This window comes from Nannospalax galili, unplaced genomic scaffold (genome assembly GCF_000622305.1).
Source record: "Nannospalax galili isolate Female #2095 unplaced genomic scaffold, S.galili_v1.0 scaffold225, whole genome shotgun sequence".
NCBI lineage: Eukaryota > Metazoa > Chordata > Mammalia > Rodentia > Spalacidae > Nannospalax > Nannospalax galili.
The window spans coordinates 1,152,677-1,173,872 of record NW_008352653.1 but is presented as its reverse complement, the minus strand read 5'-3'; the positions used below and the strand labels follow the sequence as shown (position 1 = coordinate 1,173,872).

At 37.4% G+C, this 21,196-nt stretch overlaps 1 protein-coding gene across 1 annotated transcript in view; it reads right to left on the bottom strand.

Moving 5' to 3' along the window:
- The window catches only part of Huwe1 (HECT, UBA and WWE domain containing E3 ubiquitin protein ligase 1), a gene marked incomplete in the record, with an annotated part of 151,705 nt that overhangs the window by 97,637 nt on the left and 32,872 nt on the right, over window positions 1-21,196 (bottom strand). Inside the window, 5 exon segments of the mRNA XM_029554367.1 lie at window positions 667-729; window positions 8,779-8,931; window positions 11,040-11,246; window positions 12,546-12,644; window positions 17,221-17,290. Of these exon segments, the coding sequence (XP_029410227.1) occupies window positions 667-729; window positions 8,779-8,931; window positions 11,040-11,246; window positions 12,546-12,644; window positions 17,221-17,265 (567 nt within the window).

Sequence of the window (21,196 nt, the reverse complement as noted above, 5' to 3'; positions counted from 1 at the left end):
TGGCCTCGAACTCACAGAGATCTGCCTGCTTCTGCCTCCTGAGTGCTGGGATTAAAGGCATGCACCACCATGCCTGGCTTTTTTGGTCTTTTTGAGACAGGGTGTCCCTGTAGCCCTAGCTGGCCTGGAACTCACTATGCAGACTAGGCTAGCCTTGAACTCAGAGATCCTCCTGCCTCTGCTGGGATTAAAGGCGTGAGCACACTTGGCCTTGCACTTTTTTTTTTTTTTAAAGACAGGATACCATTTAGCCAAGGCTGATCTTGAATTCCTGATCTTCCTGCCTTCACCTTCTTAACAATGAGATTATAGGTATGTGTTATCACACCTGGCTTCACTTTGAGTTAAAAAAAAAAAACAACAAAAAAAAAAAACCCAAAAAAATATTTCAGTTTAATTCAACAAAATCAGCTCCCTATTTCAGAATTGGGTATATAAACACATACTATTATTTCTTAAAATCTTTATAATAAGCACAGTAAGAGCTGAAGCTTCCCAAGAGTAAGAGCTGAAGCTTCCCAAGAGTATTATTTCTCAATTTTTCTCAGTTCTCCACAAGTCCTGATGTCAAGTGTCAACTTTATAATGCCATATATTAACTATAAAAATGCTTAGAAAAAAATGGTAACTCTGTCAAAAGATACCATATCCCAAACAGTTACTCACCAACATATGCAAGTCTCTGCAACATTCTGCAAGTCCAAAGCCATTCTCCTTTCCACCCCAGCTCTGGTAAAGGAAAAAGACAGTGTTAAAATAATGCTCACAGTCTTATGTGCATGAAATAATAAGAAATCATACAATTATGTCAAAGTTCAGGCAACAAATAAAAGCAAAAAAATTGAATCTTAAAACAAAATGGTATGTCTAAAGGTTGTTTCTTCAGGAAATCTATTTCTTGGTTCTGTGAAGATGCTCAAGGTAAGAACAAAGGCAGCAATAACTAGCTCCTGCATTCCACATGTCTAAAAGTAATGTCATACTGGGTCTTTTCCAGAAATCTGTCTGCTCATCTGTATCAGGGTGGAACCACATTCCTTCTTTTAAAAATATTTTATTTATAATAATATGTGTATGAGTGTACTGCCTGCATGTGTGTAAGTCACCCATGTCGTACAATGCCTGTGGAGGTCAGAAGAGAATGTTGGATCCCCCAGAACTAGGGTTATGAACGGTTGTTAGCTTCCAAGTGGGTGCTGGGAACTGAACCTGGGTCCTCTGCAAGAACAGTCAGTGCTATTATTTGCAGAGTCATCTCTCCAGCTCCTTTCTTCTTTGTTTCATGTGAGCGAAGTCACAAGTTAGGAGATCCTAAGATACTTTGCTACTAAAGCACAAAACCAAGTATCCATGGTAATGAGAATGGTTCTAATGGCTTCCAAACCTAAATTCTAACCATACAATCTTGCTTATGGATCAGCCTGCATCTTTCATGGGCCTGCCTTTGAAATAGCCGTAATTTTAACATTAAGAGCACTGCATTTTTAAGTTTAAATATTTACCAGCCATTCATCCTAGCTACAACCACAAGTTTTAATGAACTACTTCCACTCTTCCAATAATTCTGCAAGTTAAGCCATGCCTGGCATTGTTCAAGCACAAATGCCACTTAAATCCATGCCTTCACTTTATTCTTGCAAAGTCCACATGGGGTCTAAACACTGTGGCTATGGTTCAGTATCAGGCAAGTCTATAACATGGCTCACGCTCGTTCTTTCTCTCTCATGGCAATATTTCCTTCTTTGTAATCTTGTCAGTATCTCCCAATGAAGTCTTTTAAAACAGTGTGAATCACTGGAGTTGTCAGAGCTCCCCATTACAGAGCACTACTGGTAAAACTAAATCTACCTGGTTCTTGAGAAATAAGCTCTCTCAAACTACTGGCAGGCTTTTTTATAATTGATATTTCTAGGGCATTATAGGGTATTTCTTTAGGGGAAACCATAGCTAAGAAAAGTTACCTAGAAACCTTATAACTCCCTCTCCCAGCCGGCTAACAATGACTATTCTCCTAGCATTGATATTAGTGAAAAAGGCATAGTAGGTAATTCCAAAATCCTACCTATATCACTAAAGGAATACACTGGAAAAATTTGAATTCAGAATTACGTTTATTAAAAATTTTAGAAAGTTAACTTTGCTACAATTAACTTACTGACCCTACATCAGCTAAACAGTGGCTGTAAGTCAACAGTTCACACTCCTAGAGTTAAGAAAATGAAACTTACTGTAATAATAGTGTTTCATTATTTTGGGCCCTGAAAGAAAAGCTCCAAGGGTTTGCTACTATATTGCTTAATTTGGAATTCTCCCAGGGGCAGAAACTTTTTGAAAACACTACTAGCCAATGCACTGGTCTCCACCTTCTGGGGAGGACAACAGTTCCTGTAAACAATGGACAAAGGCAAAGCTTAGGAAGAAAAAGCTGCAGTGTAAGATACTTTGGGGATTAAAGGAAAGGCTTTGAAGTTTCACATTATTTCTAGGAACCTCAAAAGGCACACAACATGCACAACTGTAGCACATTCGTCTTTAGTGTCTGTGCCAGGAGGATGTGAAGGCAAGGGTAGAAATAAAATTTTCTATCTGGCTGAAATTATGCTTAATATATACATTTTCAAAAACAGGGGATTTTTAAATTTATATATCGGTTCTAGCTAACTACTTAGACACTATGACAGAGTTAAGTGGCCACACACAGTTCCTACCTTTATGAAATTATACAGATGATCACAATGGTATGTTAGTGCTATTTTAAGTTGATGTGTATTTGGGTTTAATAATTAGACTTATGTCTTTAAATTTATTAGATATCAGCCTCACTGATCTACATCAAAGAGCATTTATAGTTCAAAAAATCTTTCGACATTTTGATCTATTATTTTTATTTTATGTGCATGAGTGTATTGCCTGCATTTAGGAAGGTGCACCTGTGTTGTGGAATGCCCACGAAGGTCATAAGAGGGCGTTGGATCCCCTGAAACTGGAGTTAAGGACGGCTGTTAGCCACCATGTGGGTGTTGAGATTTGAACGTGGATCTTGCCAAGAGCAGTGAGTGCTCTTATCCACTGAGCCATCTCTCCAGCACCCTCAACATTTTCATTTTATGCCCCAAAGCATGGGGCAGGCACTTCTGTGTCTCTTGCTGTCACTTGTGTGCTGGTTCACCTCACTACTAAGTTGTATCTAGCAGGTCTGCCACCAGAGTAACTCCTGGGCCCGCCTTTAAAGTTCTCCAACCCTTAGCCAGTTTTTGGTTTTCACTACGTGCCCACTGGACTTCAAGCTCCAGCATCTGATGTAAAGGCCAAAACCTTATAGAGATTAATATTCTATAGGAGCAATAGAGATCTTACTAGGTGCCTGAGAACATCAGGAGTTTAACTTCTTGAACTATGCACCTCAACTCTACAACTTAGTCCCATCTGAATATTGCAGTTACTCAACTGAAACAAAATAGGTGATAAAAAAAATTCAACCAAGGCTATGATTTTAACAGGCAGAGGCAGGCGGATCTCTCAGTTTGAAGCCAGCCGGTCTACCTACACAAAGGAGCTCCACGTCAAGCCAGTGCTACTTAGTGAGACCCTGTCTCCTAAAAAAAAAAAAAAAAAAAAAAAAATCAATGAAACAACCCCAGATGTGTATAGAAGTCTCAGCACAGTAGTATAAAAAACATAAAACAAACAAGGGGCTGGAAAGAGTTCAGTGGTTAAGAATGCTTTCTGTTCTTCCAGAGGACCCAAGTTTGACAAAAGTATGGTCTACAAACTCGAGAAACTTAGAGAGCTGTGTCAAAATTTATTATAGGCTTGAGTACAGTCTAATGGCATATTCAAAGTGCTGGGTGGGAGGGAACCCCTATAAACTTGTACCATTTCCCAAAATTCCCCCTCAAAAGTGAAGAAACTGACATTCCCAGATAAACTAAAAGGCTGAGGAAAGTTAGTTTTAAGTAAACTCGACTGTTAATAATGGTAAATAAAGTAAGTCCTTCATGTTGAAATAAAGAACACTGGACACTAATTTGAATCTACTCACAGATTAATTGGCAAGGTAACTACATAAGGATATAAAAATGGACATTATTCTACATTTACAGGTCCTCGCTGTTTGCATGGCGAGCATTTTACTGCCTGAGGTATCACCCCAGCCCTCTGCTTTAGATTTGCAACTCATCTTTTCAAAACGTGTTTCTTTTAAGCCAATCTCCAGGGATGATAAGCCCTTCTAAATCAATCAGCAATCATGATAATCCCTCAATTATTGGTCCCCCAGACCAATCTGATCTGCGAAATCCCTCAATTCAGATACCCTTCTCAGGTGACTACAGGCTGTGTCAAGTTGACAGTTAAAACTACCTAGGACAATGATCTAATTTTAAAACGATCAAAGAATGCTGGAGAGATGGCAGAGTGAGTAAAGCGATTTCCACACAAATGGGGAGGCAGACAGGTGGGTCTCTGGGAATTCGAGGCCAGTCTGGTCTACATATTAAGTATCAGGCCAGCCAGCTCTACATAGTGAGACCTAGTCTCAAAACAAACCAACAAACAAACAAACCAGCCAAAAAAGAGAACTACATAAACCAAAATTATACACCTACATTGTATAAAAGATATAATTGGAAATGAGAATGGCATAAAAATGCAGAGGGCAACAGAGCAATACAGGAGTGAAGTTTCTGTGCACCATTACAACTAAACTGGGGGGGAGGAGGCTCAGGATATAGCTCAGTAATAGAGCGCTTGCATAATATGCAAAGCACTAGTTGCAAACCCCAGAATCACACCAATAGCAAAACAAATTAAGTCGGCATTAACTTAATCGACAGTTTTGTAAATTAAGATACCGGTAGAAATTACCAGAGCAAAAAGTGATGATTAGATAAAAGACTGACATATGCTGAAGACTGGAGCACACATTCTTTCTAAGACACATTGAATATTTTGGAAAACTGACCTTACATTAGGCCACAAAACAACCCTTAATACACTTAAACTAACACCAAAGACAATAGACCATGACAACAGAAAATAATCAGAAATTTGTAACAAAAGGAAATCTGAAAAATTCACAAGTACATGGTAATTTAACAACACTCTTAATAATAAATGGGTCAAAAGAAAAATTAACATGGTATATTAGAAATTCCTTGATAAACCAAGCACAAGTCTGCAAATTAAAACACATAGTATTAAAAATGAAGTATCTCTAGTGAAGAAACTTGGTAAAGTATATTTGATTACAATTTACATTTGTCCACAACATGCTTGTGTAACTTCTTGACATATAAAGTAGGTTCTCAACATTCAGGTGTCAAGTTCTGCATTCTTAAGTGCCATTGTTGTATGGTGGTGTTTCCTAGACCTTCCTTATGCAGTTTGACCTTTGTTGAATCTGTATAAACAATTATACAACCCCCCCCAAAACAAAAAAAAAGTATCTCAAATCTAACACTCCACCCTAAATGAACCATGAGTCAATGAAACCCAAACGAGTGTAAAGATAACAGCAGTAAATTAAACAGGAAAACAGCCAACTAAACCAAAAAGTGGCTCTTTAAAATGACCTAACAGACGAAACTATAGTTAGACTGACCAAGAAAAAAATAAGCTCTTGCTTTTTCTTTTAAAGTACACGGACACACATATACCACACACATAGATGGTTATCAGTGAAATAGAGTAAGACAGAGCTCCAGAAACCAGTAACAAAGTTACTGCTTATGCATAAAACTAAGAAAATGACTCCTGTAACATCTGAGAGTTCAATAAAATAAGTATGTGTAAAGTACAAGGTTCACTATTCATATAAACTATTTTAAAAGAACCTGACGTTAGTTACGGTCAAAATATTCAGGGATAAAATGGATTCACTATTGCAATTTTTATATAATAGAACTACAAGTTACCCAAATATGGAAAAAATTGAGACAGAGATGGCATGACTACAAAGTATCTAAAATGTTCACGTACAAAGTCATATGGTTAAGAGAGCCAATTTATTCTTTCATGGAATGAGCCTTGACTTTTTATTTTTGATTTTTTTTTTTCAGACAGGGTCTCTTCTGTAGCCCCAGGTGGTCTGGAATTCACTATGTAGACCAGGCTGGCTTGCATTTCAGAGATCTGCTTGCCTCTACCCCTCTGGTGCTAGGATTAAAGGCGGATTCCACCATACCCAGTCTAGTCTGGCCTAAACTCATTTTTTAAAACCCTTATCCCCATGCAGCTATCTGTATTTTCTACTCCTACCTTTCTCCTGAAACAGGGGCTGACCTACCACTATGCTTCTGCCCTCCGGAAGTGCTGGGATTACAGGGGCGGGTACCACTGGCTATGCAGTTGTGTTATCTTTCAATGTTCTTACAGATTGATGTTTGTTTGAAACTGGGCCTCCTAGGTTGGTCTTGAACTTGCTATGTATGTAGGTAGGCAGGCAAGAATTTAAACTTCTGATCCTCTTTCCTGGGTGCTGGATTACAGGTGTGCACCACCACACCCAGTCTATGTATGTTTTGTGAAGGCTAGGTAAGCACTCTAAGCTATATCTTTAGCCCCAGATTCTGTTTTTAATGCTGAACTCTTTAATGTATTATTAATTTTACCTTCTGGAGTTAGGATCTACCTAATTGCTTCCTGAATAGTAAATCAGTTGTTAACAATCCCCCTTGATAGAATAATTCATTCTTCTTCTGTTAATGTCATCTTTAAAATAAATTTAATTCTTACATGATGGATCTGTTTTGGGAACTACTGGATCCTCATTTTGATCACATTATCCTAATTACTATAGTTTTACAAAATGGTTTAATACCTAATACAATGAATACTTCCTCATCACATTTCCAGCATTTCCTTGGCTATTCTCAGGACTTCCTGAGAAGACATGGAGTTTGTTGAAACCAATATGGTTAAGAGTATACAAAAGCTGGAGGCTACACAGAAGAAACAGATAAATCAAACCACAGATGTGAATGTGCAAGGCAGAATAAACTTTGCGCCATTATTTTCCTTTTGTGTTTTCTATTGTTCCATTTAATAGTTAACACTGAAAAACACTGAGGCTAGTACATTAAGTAAACAAAGCACCATATAAAATTATATACACCATAAGAACTAAGCCATGTAAAATATTACACATACAGTTTAAGATTTTGTAACTTTACCCTTGGGTCAGCATCATTAGTAATTATCTGTGAAGAGCTCCTTCTGTATATTGATCTTTCCCTTAGCTAACTTTCTATGATCGCCCTAGGAAACCCCATCGCACACAACAACAAATTTTCTTTTGCCTGATGTGGAATTGAATTCAGGTCCCCTGAAAGAACAGTATGTGCCCAACAGCTGAGCCCTTTCTCCATATGAAACTCAGAAAACAAAGCTAAGACTTGGCATTTTGTATGACTTTTGAATTCACCTTCACTATGACTTTTGGTAGATAATTTATAAAATTTGAAGTTTCTTTTCTGAGCTTACTGAGAGTTTATATTAGTATCTTAAAAAAAAATATTTATTTTTTTGTGTGTGTATACAACACATGTGTGGAGATCAGAGGACAACTTGCAGAAGTCCACTCTGTTCTTCTACCGCATGGGTACTGAAGGGGGAAGGGGGCAAACTCAGGTCATTGGCTTAAGGTTTAGTGGCAGGCACCTTCATCTGCTGAGTCATTTCACTATCCCTAATATTTCATTAATGTGAAAAAATTTTAAGTTTTGAAAATTAATTTCCTTCATAACTTCATAATACATAAATATATAATGCATTTTGATCATATCCCTCATTATCAACTTGATGCTGAATTACCTTACACTTCTTATGAGTATATACTATCTCCATCCTAGAATTTTTATTATAATTCTTAATCATACAAAAATGTTTTCAAAAGTAATGGAACCTACAAAGAGCCTGAAACTTAAGTCAACTGTGAGGTAACCATTAAATTAGCCATTAAAACAAGGCTTGAGGGCTGTGTGTGGTAGTACACGCCTTTAATCCCAGCACTGGGGAGGCAGAGGCAGGAGGATCTCTTTGAGTTCAAGGCCAGCCTGGTCTACACAGTGAGTTCCAGGACAGCTGGGGCTACAGGGAGACCCTGTCTCAAAAAGACCAAAAAGAAAAAAAAACAAGGCTTGAGCCAGGTGTGGTGGTACATGCCTGTGATCTCAGTGCTTGGGATGCTCATGCAGTGTGTGTGTATGGGGGGGGGGGGTTACACATTTGAAGATAGCTTGAGCTATCATAATCCCGCAAAAAAAAATTTCCAATAAATCTAACCAGTATTATTAATTAACCTCTAGAACACCAGACAATACCTTAGCAGAGTTGAATTTTCCTTTAAGAACTCCTGATTCCAATTACAAACACCACCATTAGAAAAAACTGATTGCTGATCATAGTACTGAATACCTTACACTTATTCTAAAATAACCCCAAGGTTAAATAAAAACTGACAAGAGTTAAGATTCAAATCTAGACCTTTTTGGCCCGGTGTTTCGTTCTAACATGGAATCCATGGTTCTGAACCTTCCAGAAGCACAGCTGTTTTTGAAAAAAAGAGTATCTTCATTAACAATGACTAATGAAATGCTTCGAAAGTACACAGTAACTGAGAATATTTAGGTTAGTTTTTAAAAAAACCGTTACCTATACTCAATTAGGCCAGAAAGTTAACGAGGATTCTAATCCATTTTGACAAAGCAAGGAACACTGGTTTAAAAGAAGCCATATGGTCTTATTCTTTTGTTTTTCCAGTCTTTGCGCAAGACTCACTTCTGCCAAATGCTGCAGCCGTGTTAGTAGTGGGGTCCTCTTGTCAGATCCAAGACGTGTGATATAGTTTGATCTTTTGCTGAATACATATAGAAGATTAAGGACAGCCAGCACCACTTGCATATCAGAAGAAGCCAATAAAGTTGTCAAATGCTATAGGAGCAAAGAAGGACAAAGTTCAATGTATCAGGCAGTCAGCACTAAAAACTTAAAAAATAACAAAGTAAATAATGTACATTAATATTAAAACTATCAAGTTGTTTAGCCACAATACAAATTAATATTCAAGCACCTACAATATGTAACTAATAAGCTAGCAGCTGGCCAGAAAGTATAATAAAAAATGTCAAAGTGTAATAAGTAAAAAATTTTATCAGTGCCTCCATATAAAGGAAGATCTACACGAGAAATGTGACATAATACATATGAAAAACTCAAAGACATTACGTTTCCAAGTGGACTACAAGTGTTGTGAAACCAAGATTATCATATCCTTTTGTATCTTTTATGGCAAATATAAAAAGCTCATATAAAAGTTAGTTACCAACAACTGGTTGCAATTATGTAAAATCAAAGTATTAAAATACAATGTAAGTTCAGGAGTAGCCTGAGTGACTATTTTGGTTCTTAAATACAATGAATATTTACCAATATATTAAAGGAACTGGTCAAAATTAAAATCAATATGTAATTTAGATGGAAATGAACCAAAGCATTTTATTTACAGATTATTCTAATGGTCATGGACTTCCACTGCCAGCATATCTATTTTATTAACGGACTGCTTGCTTATCCATCCATCCATCCATCCATCCATCCATCCATCCATCCATCCATCCATCCATCCATCCCCATTTGAAAGAGTTCTGTACTAGGCCCTGATTCAGTCTTTCTACTTTTTGTAATTGTTTTCGTTCTACTTATGTGCTCTGTTTCTTTAGGAAAATTAATACGCCTAAAATTATGATACCCAGATAAATGATGATTAGAAGTCAAAAAGGCTGGGCTAAAGGAATATAACTTCTTTTTTTCTTTTTGGCCTTAGCTGCCCTAGATCTCACAGCAATCCGCCTGCCCCTACCTCCTGAGTGCTAGGATTAAAGGCGTGCACCACCACACCCAGCTTAGGAACATAATTTCTTCTTACAGTATTTTTAACTCATTTAAAAGTCATGGATTGCTCTGTTCACTTTGTTCTTTATAGGCACAGGATACTATAGATATAGTAGGTTCCCATACCCATGAGCCCCACCCACACCATCCACCCATTCAATTTACCATGGACGGAAATATTTTTTAGAAGTACATACCCACTGAACATATACACTTAACTTTCTTGTCAATATTCTCTAAAAAATTTACATTGTTGTTATGGCATTGATGTAATATATGGCTCATGTGTTTGAACACTTGATCACCAGTTACGGCACCATTTTTGAAAGGTTGTGGATCCTTTAGAAGGTAAAGTCTAACTGAAGGAAGTGGGTCACTACTTCCTTGAAATTTATCCCCAGTCCAGCTTCATATCTCCTCTCTGCATCCGGATCCCCATAGATGAGAGCAACAGTTGTCACAAGCTCCTACCATCATGGAGCAACCTGCCACTATACCTTCCTTGTCAGGATGAACTGTATCCCTTTCAAATGTGAACCAAATGAAATCTTTATTGTGTTAGGCATTGTCAAGTAATCTTGATGTAACTAAGTATTTGGGAAGTCATACAGAGGGGTCCTGGAACTAATCTCCCACAGGTTATTATGGGAGGATTGTATATATTTTTGAACGGGTATGGGAAAATAGAGATGAGATTGAAAAAAGTTTATTAATATGATGAATCATCATTTCTAATAGCCTAAGAGTAATTTGTGGCACCTCTAATAATATGGAATGACAATTCCAGAATACTAAAAATATTTCAATACAGATACAAAAGATACATTTCTTACATCTCGAAAAGGTAAAATAACTATGAAATAGAGAACCTTTCCATCAACCCTAAGAAGGGTAATATCTAGTCCTAAGAAACATCTATTATCTTTTTCTCCCTGTAGTTCTAAGGATTTAACCCAGGGCTTTGTACACACTAGGCAAGTACTCTCCCACTAAGCTAAACATCCAGTCCTTACTATTCTTATCTTTGATGCTGAAAAACCCAGAGAGCCATAATGAAAGGGAAAAGCATCAGAAACAGTAATTCCCTTGTTTGTGGATATACACGATTCTAGTTAAGAACAGATCACATAGTCTTAAACCTCCCTTACCTCTATGGAACTGTAGAGATGCCGGGAAAAGCTGTACTCAATGAGCAAGGCTGTGAAGTTCAACACAGCCAATAGAAGCATTTTCAGTTGCTCTCGTTCTGGCCTATCACATACAAGCATCCATGACATATTCTCCACTGTTTGTCCAGCATCTGCCAGAATACCATCGAAGCGGTCCAACAGATCAACCCAGTGATATAACTCACACTGGGGAGAGAGAAAGGCGAAAGAGGTTATAAAAACATGATAAAAGCAGCTGGGTATAGTGGTATAGTGTAATGATCTCAGCATTGAAGAGTTTAAGGGTACAGCATCCAGAGTCTGAGACCAGCCTGGACCACAGGGTAAGACCCTGTATCAGAAAACAATGAAAGAAAGACCATATGGGTACTTTGAAGCTGAGCTTTGTTTACTTAAGATAGGGATCTTCCACACAATTCAGTCTGACCTTGAACTCCCAGATCCTTCTGCATCAGCTTCCAGAATGCTCAACTTATACTCATGAGCCACCACAGCCAGTTCTAGTTAAGCTTTAAGATACTGTTGAATATGCCTTACTTTGCCTATAAGAAGGACCATACTGGGGGGATAGGGGAAGGCATGGATGGGAGAGGGGTTCAAGATTTGAATGGGAAATATTGTATGAAATTTTAAAAGCTCAATTTAAAAAGACCATACTCTAGGATAAAGGAGCCTGAATTTATTGCTATATTCAACAAGGTCATGTGCTACTACCACCTGTAGATGCCACCAAATTCCTAAAGCTAAGTCTTCAAAGGGTGAATTCTGGCTACATTGGAAAAATCTAAAATGATGATTAATGTCTCATTGGAACCCATTTATCTGGCGTTTACTTTTCAAGCTTTGTATTAAAGATAATTATAAATTAAAAGTAAAAATCCAGAGACTATCTTAAATTCACCATCACCTGTGTAAGCATTCCTTATCCTCAGCTACAAAATTTCTTTTTTAAAATTTAACATTTATAGGCCAGGTGTGGTGGCGCACACCTTTAGTCCCAGCACTCGGGAGGCAGAGGCAGGCAGATCTCGAGTCCAAAGCCAGCCTAGTCTACATAGTAAATTCCAGGTCAGCTGGGGCTACAGGGAAGACTCTGTCTCAAAAAAAATTCAACATTTATTTTGTGTACACATGTGGTAGGTACTCGTGCCACAGTGCCTACACGGAGGTCAATTTTGGGAATCTGTTCTCTCCCCCCTTCGCCATGTGGAATTCAGGGATCAAACTTAGATCATTTGGCTTGACAGCAACTGCCTTTACCTGCTGAAATATCCCCTGGGCCAATTAATTTTTTTTCTTTTAAAAATTTCTTGGCAACAATTCAGGCTAAATGCCAGTGGCCTAGAGCTGTGCTACATATATACTAGATACTTTTTATTAAATAATTGCTGAATCAGGCTATTTATCTCTCTTGCCATGTCAAAGCACACAAAATGATGTACTAATACAGTGAGTCATGTCTTATGTCATCATGGTTTTACATACCTTGCCAATGTTCCATGTTTTGATTTGCTGTAGTTCCAAGAGGAGTTGCTCATCATTACACACTTTGAGTTTATCTATTAAGGCTCTGCAGTCTGCAGGCTGAGAAAAACAAACAAGTATTCACAAAGTGTTTTGGAATGAGGGAGAAACAAATAATGGGGGAAAGTGATACTTAAGCATAACTTTTGGTTATATAAAACTAATCTGGCAGAAGATCACATCACCTGGCTTATTAAAATATAAATCTCATGAGGAAATATTTTATCTAACAATCCATCTATGCATTTGTTTAATACCAGTTAAACTGGTAGATGCAGATAAATGATACCCACACAACAGAAATAAAGGCAATAAACTAAATAACTCTAAAAGCAAAATTAGGTAATCCAGGTCATAGTCTGAAAGAGTTCCAGAATGCCTGGTAATGTTGTTGAATCAGAATGAAAAGAAAGTGAATTTACAGTTAAAGGAAAAGACTAGCATTGGATATACTTTTCTACAATATTGATCCTCAAATAACAGAACAAACAACTTCTAAACTTGGTAAAACTAAGACTGTTCTTAGTTTTCCCATTTACATATATTCCTGGTCCCTTTTACTGATTTACCATTTATCAGGTATAAAGGAGAGGACTGAGGTCTCTGAATCTCAGCATCCTTATTGAAGGAATGAACAACTACTACCTAGATATCCAACAATGCTGCTGTGAGATCTAAAACTGGAATATATTTCTGCCATATGAAAGGGATCCCCATTGAATATAAGCTTTAAAAATACAGATTATTTTTTAATTGATTATTTAATGTGTATGAGTGCATGTAAGTGAACCAGTGCATACAATGCCCATGGAGGCCAGAAGAAGGTGCCAGATACCCTGGAGCTGAGTTAAGGACAGTTGTGGGTGTGGGTTGTGGTTGTTGAGTGCTGGGAACTGAACCTAGGTCTTTTGCAAGAGCAGACCGTGCTCTTAACCACTGAATTTTCAGTCCTAACCTTAAGATCCTCTTCAAATTTCTACGAAAAGTCAATGTATGCAAAACCCTCACCACCAAATCCTTCCACAAACCAGGACTGAACACACCCTTCCTTTTATTAAAGTATAGATGGGAGGATAAACTGTGAAGCAGAAGAAACAGGTAACAAGAATTTGAACCACCTATTCATTGTTCATTTGTGCCTTCTTCAGTTACTTGGATCCAGTATCAAATGTACCTGACTTCTAATGGAATATACCTGTATTAAATCAATTTTTTTGGTCTTTTTGAGACAGGGTCTCCCTGTAGCCCCAGCTGTCCTGGAACTCACTATGTAGACCAGGCTGGCCTTGAACTCACAGAGATCCGCCTGCCTCTGCCTCCCGAGTGCTGGGATTAAATCAAATTTTAAGATTCTATGTGTTAGGTAACACCAATTTTGAGGTTAAAAAATCAGGTCCTACAGTACTCGGCATGACCAACACTAAGGCATTCAGTCTTTCACAAAGTCAGAAGCTGCTTGAATGCAATACATTTGTTGACATGTAGACCAGGCTGGCCTCGAACTCAGAGTGATTCACTTACCTGTGATTGTTTACTTGGAGCTTGCCAAAGACACTACTTCGCATCATGGCAGAGTTAATGAACTATCTGGGTGTACTAGATCAAAGCATACAAGCAGTAAAGCAGCTTGCAAGGTAGCCTAGACCTTTTGCAGTCTTTCCTAGATTATCAGCTTCACTAACATTTCACTATTGCCCTCTAAATGCTTAAGGTTATTCAGGAGTAGGTTAAAATAATTCTCGAATGTAACATATGTTAGCTCCAAATCCCAAACTTAGGCAATACATACACTGTTTCTCCTCCTTATAGTACATGGAAGGAAGAAAGTAAAGCAACTTGTCTCTTTCATTTTCAAAGGGACATTCCAATATCCACCAGACTTCAGGACTGGGAATTTTTTTTTAAATTTTTATAGTTTTATTTATTTTTATTGTGTGCGTATGACAGAGAGGAGAAAACAGGATGGGGGGGTGGGCACAAGTGTGGAGGCCAGAGGACAACTCTTTGTGCAGTCAGGTCTTATTGTTTCACCTATGAACTCAGGTTGTCAGGCTTATACAGCAAGGGCAATTTACCCACTTAGCTATCTTGTTTGCCTTCCTTAAGCTTTCCTGATGTGGCAGGCCTCCAACTTTCACAGGGTTCATCTCTGGCTCTCTGAAAACCCATGTCTGAAGCATCTAAGATGCTTGTGCTTTCTGATGATATGATCTAGTTAGCGTAACAGCATCTTTACTCTCATTCCATAAATGCAAACCAAGTATGATTTTCCCCATTTATAGTAATGCAAAAAGCAAGCACATCCGTTCCATAGCTGCACACCAACTACCAGAGTTAGGAGTCTGTTCCGATCATTTTCAAACTGGGTTGGGGGGGTGTTATTTGCAATGCTACCAATATATTGAGCTACCAATAAAAAACATTTCTTTAAAAACTTTATATTATTATTTATTTTAACTTTATATTATTATTTATTTTTATTTTCTATGTATGAATGTTATGCCTGCATGTATATGAGTGCAAACATGTCATGCAATGCCACTCAGAGGTCAGAAGAGGCTGTTGTATTCCCTGGAATAGGAGCTACGGACAGTTGTTAGCCGCCATGTTGGTGCTGGGATTTGAACCTGGGTCTTCTGCCAAGAGTAGCCAGTGCTCTTAACTGCTGAACCATCTCTCTAGGCCCAATAAAAACATTTCTTAAAACTAAAACCTAGCATTGACCCTAGTATGAAAAACTGGGCTATCTTTTCTGTTGCTTGAGAGAAATAGGCAACTCAAGTCTTAAAATGTAACTAGTCAGTGACTTAGTAATCTGCAAGAAGCTAGGAAATTTGTAGGTAGGTGTGACTTCCAAGAGCAAATTTAATACACTAATGTAAAAACATTAAAATTTGCATTTCTCTGATCACCTATAAAGAGCAAATCTTTCTAGTTTACTGGATTTGCTACTTCTCTGAAATGTTTTATGCCCATTTTATAATTGGGGTATTCATTTCTTCTACTGTTTTAACTATGTTGAGTTACAAATATTTTCTCTAGCTTGTCATTCCCATGCTCCCTAACCTGAGCTTTACTGAGGTGATAAGTGGCACACAAAAATGGCGCATAATGAACATATTTTGATGAGTTTGGATGGATGCATATATTGGTGTTATCACCACCACAATCCAGGTGATAAGCATTATTTACAGCCTCCAAGTTTCCTTGTGGCTCTTTGTGTACGTGTCTGTTAAGAACATTTAACGTTAAGTTTATCCTCAAGAAAATTCTTAAGTATACAATATCTTACTGATAATTATAGGTTCTAGAACTTTTCCCTTTTTGAATATCAGTATAGCCCAGGTTGCCTGTGAACCTGTCATTCTCTTGCTTCAGCCTCATGAGTGCTAGGATTACAGGCATGAGCTACCACACCCAGCTTTTACACACTTGTATAACTGAACTGCACATAGCCGTAGAACAATCCCACCATTTACTCCCATGATAACCAACCGGTCTGTTGCCTATTTACATACCTTTGACTATTTTAGATGCCCCATATAAGAGGAAGCATGTGGTATTTGTCCCGCTATGACTGACTTAATTTCATTTTTCATTCTTTTAGGGGTTAATTTCAAAAATATATAAGAAACTTATGCAACATCATAGCAAAAACCCAAATAATCCAATTTTAAAAGTGGGCAAGGGAATTTGAATAGACTTTCCTCCAAATACATATAAATGGCCAAACGGCACATACAAAGGTACTCAACATCACTAATAATCAGGGAAATGCAAATCAAAATCATAATGAGACATTACCTCATACCTGTTAGAATGGCTATTGTCATGTGTCCTTTTATTTTGGATATGGTATTTTACATTTCCATTTTGGTTTTTTGTCCTTTGCTTTAATGCCTGGAAGGGCAATCCCCACCTAAGACAAGGTAAACATTCACCTGTATGTTCTACTTCTCCTATAATTTCTTTTAAAAATATCTGACTTTTGATTTATCTACAATTTACTTCAGTAAAACAGTCCCCCACGCCATCCCCACAAATTAAAATAATTGTCCTGGCACATTTTATTGACTAATACTGTTCTTTCCCACAATATATAATCCCTCTATTAAGTTCTTACATACACGCTAGGATCGTCTCTTCCTGATTTTTAATTCTCAGTTGAGTCTTATAATGACACTGTTTTGTTTTTAAAAGTCAATAAACTTACCATTGTTATTTTCTTAAAAACAACAACCACTACCTGAAATTTAATAGCTAGTCAGAATTGGTATCTATGTCTTTCAGTGCTTAAGAATACTAGCCTGAATGCCCATTTCAGGGACCCACACCTACAAAGGACTGTTCACTGTTCCTTTTCCACTGGTCACTTGGATACTAACTTTTAATCAGAGTAAGTTCAAAGGGCAAGTTAGTATTTTTGTTTTCTTTTGTGGCGTTCAGGATGGAACCCAAGGCCTTATGCATGTGAGGCAAGAAATCCACAACTTGAGCTATTCCTCCCAGCCTCCCAAGTTGTTGTAATAACACTTTGCATAAACTGGACATATTTGGAAGAACAGAATGGCTGAACTGGTCTCAAAGAATTTTTCCTGAAATGAAGAAAACAGGCAAAGCAAACTTGGATACTCACAGCCTCAGTAGGTGTCTTTTTCAGTTTAGTCCTGTCTACTTTCATGTTTTCAATTTTCTGTTTTTAAGATCTGAAAGAAAACCCCCGAAATAATGAGAACTTAAAGTTGCAAGTAATCTAAAGTTCTATATTTTCAGATATACAAAATAAAGAACATGCAAGATACCTAATGTAAAAATATAGCTATGAGATAGAAGAGAGAAAATAATTTCTTTAGATACAACTGACCTACAATCTGTTACAGAACCTTGAAACTAAATGAAGCCAAAACAAAAATGTTTTATTGGGAGGAGAGGAGACAGTGAATGAGACTTGGTGGGTGGACCCACACTGAAGGAAATTTAGGGACACAAATCAGACTCTATAGGTCATTTTATATATATGAATGATATATATTTATATATATTTAAAAGTACATTAAATTGGCCATATTGTATGAAAATTGCAAAAATTCAGTAGAAAATATTTTTTTTCAAGAATTTCAAATCCTTGAGTATGACAGTTAAATATATATATTTTTGATGCTCCCAGATGGGAAAACTCACCAAAAGTTTCTTGTTTTGGAAAACTTAGCAATTCTATTTTTAGGAATTTATCCAAAGAAAAGTTGCAAAAAATATACACACAAATATTTAACCACAATAATCTATATACTGCATGAGCATGTATAATCATGAAAAATCAGAAAATAAGATTGGTTTTTCAAGTGGCTCAAACATCTAAAAACAATTTTAACAGACAATTACACAACAGTGAAACTCACGATGAAATAAAAACGCTACAACATGGAATGTTCAAGCATATAATCCTAGGCTAAAGCGGAAGAAATCAATGGGAGTTCCATACCAGCCTGGACTACAGAATGAGGTATTATCGCAAATATCCAAAAGCAAATAAATCTATGTCTAAAGAAAATAGCTTAGAAGGGGTATGCATCAAAATGTTAATGCATTACTGACTAAAAGGATTATGTATGATGGTTTCAGCAAACAGGCTTTTTAAGCAATAAAATACACTGGAACTTAAGAACAAAGGTAATTACTTTTATTCATTTTGATTAGACATAGGTGCAGGCTCTTTACTAATAATGTATTTGCTATGCAGTAATCACTGGAGGCTATCATAATACAAAGGTAATCAAGTATGAATACATATTCTAGGTAGCTCCTGGCCTATTTGCATGTTTGTCCTGCATTTATTCAATCAATGAGCATTCAGAAGTTATCTAAATAATTCAGAATATGTTCTAAAGTATTTTGTTTTAATGGACACATAGCATTTAAATACTTATGAGATAGTGTCACATTTTGATAACAAGTATATAAATCAGGGTAATTAGCACAACCAACATTTCAAGTATTTACCATCCAAAACATGCTAGTACAGATCATATCTGATAAAAAAAGATGAGAATCTTCTATAATATTCAGTATGCAATTACAGATTCCTTTAAAAATTTTGCATTTAATACAAATGACCAAGATGATTGCTACCAATAATCTCAAAATATCTAAAATGAGGCCAAAAGGATTCTGACAACAATCTTATCCACGGATGAGTGATTTGTACACTTAACTCCAGTTTTTTTCTTCTTTTCTTAAGAAAGTTCTTATAGCTAACTGCAGATCATACTATTGGAGATACAGTTATTTGCAGGGAGGCAAACTATTTCTGCTACAGGAAGCAGCAACCAACCCCAACATTATACAATCCAAGTAACTGATGTGTGCTTTCCCTCTGGAATCACAAGACCAAGTGTTCTCAACGCTTTTTAAAAAAAATTTTATTTGATTACGTGTGTATGTTTGTGCATGTGAGAAGGTTCATGTATGTGTAAGATGCCTACAGATGTCAGGAGTCAGATCACCCTGAAGCTGGAGTTACAGGAGGTTGAGCCACCCAGCATTGGCACTGGGAGCTGAGCTTGGGTCCTCTGAAAGGGTAAGTGCACTGAGCCCTCTCTCTAACCCTCTCATCACTTTTATTCAATGCAATGGTCTAACAAACATACAGGAAAGAAAATACTAAAACTCTATTTCTAGACAAAGGTTTATCTAAATTAAAACACACACAAACACATCAATAGTTGAAGAGGAGCTCAGGATATTGAGAGGGAGAGTGGGGGAATGTGGAGGTGTTGGAGTGGGGAGAGGGAGGGGTGGAAATAATGTAAATAAAACACTCACGTGAGTCCAGATCCTCAAAATCCATGTAAAGGCAGCAAGGATCTATAACCACTGATATTGGGAGGAGCGGGGTGGAGCAAAGACAAGCGGATCCTGGGGCTCACTGGCCAATTAGTCTAGCAGAAACCTCAGATTAACTGAGAGAGACTCCATCTCAAAAAATATGGTGGAAACAGACTGTTAACGGAGTTCCACATGGGATCAAACAGAGAGAGTGAGAAATGCTCAGTCCTAAGAGACATGCTCATGGACCACAGTGGAAGAGGAGGTAGAAAATACTAATGCATCTTTCAACTCTTACCCGCAAAGCTTCCTCATGCAATAGAGGGCAATTAACACAGACGGTCACAACTATCCAAAGTGTAGAGAATAAGACTGCAGAGTGCATGTCTCTGGACAGGACTCCTATATAAAATCTTAACCACCCAGGGCTCAAGGACCACTGCGGAAGAGAAGGTGGAAAGATTTTAAAAGCTGGGGGTGGTGGACGACCATGAGGAAACAGAATTTTCCAGGCTTCTAGAAACTTAACTCATGAGCTTATAGCAATGGTGACAGCATGCAGAAGACCCATGTAAAGTCAAACCAGACAAAAATCCAGCATAGATCTGGGGAAATGGGCAACAGACCCCAACTTTAGCTGAGTAACTATTGGCAGTTGATCATTGCTGAGTGAGGGAGAGTTCATCTTCTTTAAGGGAGTGATGCTAGATAGGCTGACCAGGTTTCAGTGGATGAATTCACACTGAGGACCATCTGGGGAAACAAATGACTTGATAGGCATGAAATCCAGTGTAGGGGCTATGGGAAGAGGGTGCAGATAGGGGAAGTGGTCTAAATATGATTAAGATGTACTGTATGAAATGCACACACACAAAAAAACCCCAAAAATATGTATTGAAAAAAATTATGATGGGAGTGTGGTAGAGAAGGACACCACAGGTTGAACTCTGGGTTTCATAACCACAACTGTGCATATACACACACACCACACACACACACACCACACACACACACACACACAAAGTTCAAAACAAAAAACCTCCTAGAGCCGAAACAGTATTTTTGGTTTTGTTTTTAGACACAGGGTTTTGTTTTTTTTTTTTTTTTTTTACAAAAGGCAGGACCTTAACTCATGGTTCTCTTGTAGTGCTAGGATGGCAGGCATATGGGGCTCAGTTTAACTGTTTCTAATGTGTGGGGGGATTAAACAAATTGACTGTCTCTGTAATTAAAAAAATTATTTTTCTGCGTCTGTGCGTTACCACATGCATGTGGAGGTTGGAAGACAAGTTTCAGAAACTGGTTCTCTCGTTCCATTATGTGGGCTTCAGAGTTTGAACTCAGGTTGTCAGGCTTGTGCCACAACCTCCTGTGCCATCTTGCTGGCTCTTGGTTCTTTTTTTAATTTTAAACTGACAAATACGAACTATGTTTTTATGATATACAACATGCTTTGTAGTATGTACAAATCATAGAAATTGCTAAGTGACCTAGAAACATTATATACTGCCTTATATAGTTATATTTTTGTGACAGGAACTCAGGTTGTCAGGCTTGTGCCACAACCTCCTGTGCCATCTTGCTGGCTCTTGGTTCTTTTTTTAATTTTAAACTGACAAATACGAACTATGTTTTTATGATATACAACATGCTTTGTAGTATGTACAAATCATAGAAATTGCTAAGTGACCTAGAAACATTATATACTGCCTTATATAGTTATATTTTTGTGACAGGAACTCCTAAAAATCTACTCTTAACAATTTTCATATGTATATATATATATT